At 39.7% G+C, this 3433-nt stretch overlaps 1 protein-coding gene across 1 annotated transcript; it reads right to left on the bottom strand.

Moving 5' to 3' along the window:
• Positions 1 to 545: 545 nt before the first annotated feature.
• On the bottom strand, positions 546 to 1003 carry LOC142165855 (uncharacterized). The gene is made up of 2 exons (XM_075224235.1): positions 797 to 1003; positions 546 to 707 (listed from the first exon to the last, which is right to left on the bottom strand). Exons 1-2 carry the CDS (start codon positions 1001 to 1003, stop codon positions 546 to 548), a joined length of 369 nt encoding a protein of 122 aa, XP_075080336.1.
• Positions 1004 to 3433: the final 2430 nt, after the last annotated feature.

Raw genomic sequence — 3433 nt, 5'->3', positions numbered from 1 at the left:
TCCCTGTGGATTCAATCCCGACCTTCTCGGGTAAAAGTTGCTTCGACCGCTCTCGCCACTCTGCGTGGTGTAGGGTGGGACCCGATCAACAATCGCAAAATTTGTGATAGTTTGCAAAGTTAGCTCTGTATTGTTAAGAGAAAAGTTCAGAGGACCTTCAATTTAGCAACTGATCAGCTTATTGAAAATGCGGTCCGCATGTAAAATCTATGATTGTGAGCAATTTTCTGTAGTCCGCATCTCCTCTTCTATTGCCGCACAAATAAAAGTGTGGTCTGCAGTTTCCCATACGGGGCACATCTTCAGCCATCATCTCAAGACTTAACACTATTAACTGCAGCACACATCAAATTTAGTTAAAAACAAGACACAACATCTAACTAAAAATGAAAAAGTAAAAGAACTTGGGTTGCCTCTTAAGAAGCGCCTTATTTAACATCATGGCAGAATGCAATGTCATAGCATCCTCAATTGAAGTAAAGCACAACCACCACGTGGATTTCACCAACTTTTCCTATGTAGTGCTTCACTCAGTGGCCATTGATTCAAAATATTTCATTGTTCTTGTTCTTCAAGTCCAATGCACCAAATGGTGTCACACCAACAATTTCAAACGGATCACTTCGCTTTGACTGGAGCTTCCCGGGAAACATTCTCAACCTTAAGTTGAACAACAACTCTAGATCACCGGCCTTGAACTCCTTATTCTAAATATACTTCATCTTTTATTTGTACAAGGACGAACTCTCATATGCATGGTATCGGAATACATCCAATTCATACAAATGGGTGTAACCTGTAAGTTAGCGGCCCCATTCCAATCAAGATTTAGTTTCTTCAAGGCCCACATTGCCTTGTACTCTAATTCCACCAGAAAATGAAAAGTGTATCCAAACACCAACGGGTAAGGAGACATTCTGATGGGTGTTTTGTAAGCCATTCTATATGCCCGTAGAGCATCATCAAGTTTCTTAGACCAATCCATCTGATTTGCATTCACCATCTTGGACAAAATACTCTTTATCTAATGGTTGGAAACTTCCACTTGACCACTTGGTTGTGGATGATAGGGAGTTATCACTTTGTGAGTGACACTATACTTTCCAAGCAAAGTGTCAAAAGCCTTGTGCCAAAAATGTGACCCTACATCACTTATGATTGCCTGCGGAGTCCGAAACCTTGTGAAAATTTTCCTATTAAAGAAAGCCACCACACTTCTAGCATCATCCATAATACAACGCTACAAAAATGTAGATGTTTCCACAAAAACTCATAAAAGGTCACATGAAGTCAATGCCCTAAAAATCAAAGATATCAATCTCCAAGATGGTTGTAAGGGACATCTCATGTTTCTTTGAAATTCCCTCGGCCCGTTGACATTTGTCACATCTTCTCACCAACTCATTTGCATCTTTATAAAGAGTAGGCTAATAGAAACCATAACTTAGGACTTTATCTGTCGTTCTTGCTCCACATCCAAGAATCTCACTCTGTTCCTCCTCCGTCACACATCTTTTAATTACTCTATCCGTGTAAATCCGAAAAGGCACGGTTCATCCCAATAGTTGGCGTGACAAATCCTCTTTGATCGTCTTCCTTTGGTTTGAAGTGAACTCTTCCAGAATGATATCACTCACAAGACAATTTGCCAAATCCACGAACCATGGTACCTCTTTCATTGAAAGTGCCAAGAGTTGCTCATCGAGGAAAGAGTCATTGATTTCAAGGTCATCATGTGGCCTCCCATCCTCCTCCAAATGAGACAAATGGCCTGTCACTTGATTTTCACTTCCCTTCTTGTCTTGGATGTCAATATCAAACTCTTGTAAAAAAAACACTCATCTCATCAAATGAGCTTTATAATAGTAAGTATCAGTTGACCAATCTTGCCACAACTTTACTGAGGTTAGTCTTGATACTTATTGAGAATATTGGGTTAGTTGTTTTCATACTACAAGCCAAAGGTCTATTGGAAACAGCAACTCTATCCTCCAAAAATGTAAGGGTAAGGTCTATGTACACACTACCCTCCCTAGACCCCACTATGTGGGATTATACTGGGTATGTTGTTGTAGTTTTCATACTACATTTTGGAACATTCTGTGTAGATCTAGTTGTTGCTACCAGTAGAGCTGAAGAGAAGATTTGTAATTGTACCAAGAAAGACTCAAGGTAGTGCAGCTTATCCATTCATAGGCCTCGAAGTCACGTTAATGCATTAAAACTGTTACTTATTTCATACAATGATGTACTTATTTTAGACCATTATATTTCAATACTCTTAGACCTCATGTACTCATTGACACCAGTTTCTAGGAGTTGTATTACTATTTTTCATATTTGTATGGTTGCTTATGCTATAAATCTCATTTAGACTTGATAAAATGCTTCATTACTTCTATTAGTAGTGTGATTGTTTCATGTCGCCAGCGTGTTAGGTGCCATCACAATCGTTGCCGAGATTTTGGTTCGTGATAACTTGGTATTAGAGCCTAGGTTGTATAGATCTCATGAGTCATGAGCATGTCTAGTAAAGTCTTGCAGATTGGTATGGAGATGTTTATACTTATCCTCGAGAGGCTATGAGACATTTAAAGAACTTCACTTTTTTTCATTCTCTATTATGCAATTTTGAATTATCCTAAAGTTTGAATCTTTACTATTCTATTCTCTCACATATGGTGAAGACATGTACATCAGTCGTAGCTTAGCAGGAGCCAAAGCCCTGTCGCGCCCTCTTTTTTCCTCCTCGGAGAAATGTCCGGGTTCTGACGTTCATGGGGGTAATAACTCGTTTCCTTTTGCGAATTGGGTATTTGAAGAGTCGTCACCTAACGGATTATGGTGCGTTAGGGTACCTAGAGTGATTAACTCTTAGACTAATTTGCATTACTATAGATTTAGGGTAAGGGCTCGAAATAACCTCGAGGGGAAGGTGTTAGGCACCCCTCTTGGTCCACAATGGTGGGTCCCGACCGAACTTATACTTATGTGAATTAGTCCTTTTAACAAATAAATAGTTTAAACACATACTTGCAAAGAAAGGCATGTTTTGACATTTTTCATCACATGTATGAGTTAAGTAATGAAACAAAGGAAAGAGACTTGAACAAGTGACACATATATAAAGGAAAGTAAACTTTATTTGAGCAATGACAATTGGGAAGAGGGGTCCTAGGTTGGTTAGCCTACAGGATCACCCCAGACAATGCCCGGTAATCACTCCTCAATGAGGTGCTACACGTGACATTAGCACGTAGTCATCATATCCTTACTACCCAATTCCCTCCCCTTGGTCATAGCCTAAAGCGTTCTAGCAACCTTGAAAGATACCCTATGCGTGCACTACCCGTCCCTTCCTCGTGGCCCTGGAGGTATTTAGGACCTCTAATTTAGGTAGTTCTAGACCATCTTAAGGTATTTAAAGGAGAAA

Source organism: Nicotiana tabacum, chromosome 11, assembly GCF_000715075.1.
Source record: "Nicotiana tabacum cultivar K326 chromosome 11, ASM71507v2, whole genome shotgun sequence".
NCBI lineage: Eukaryota > Viridiplantae > Streptophyta > Magnoliopsida > Solanales > Solanaceae > Nicotiana > Nicotiana tabacum.
The sequence above is the reverse complement of the archived record's forward strand: the minus strand, read 5'-3'. Positions and strand labels throughout refer to the sequence as shown.

Bases quoted from the DNA above. Each gene is read 5' to 3' on its own strand.
- LOC142165855 (XM_075224235.1), bottom strand. From the start codon at position 1,003: ATGGTGAATGCAAATCAGATGGATTGGTCTAAGAAACTTGATGATGCT. The intron at 708-796 runs GTTACACCCATT...AAGTATATTTAG, and splicing joins ATGGGGCCGCTAACTTACAG to AATAAGGAGTTCAAGGCCGG.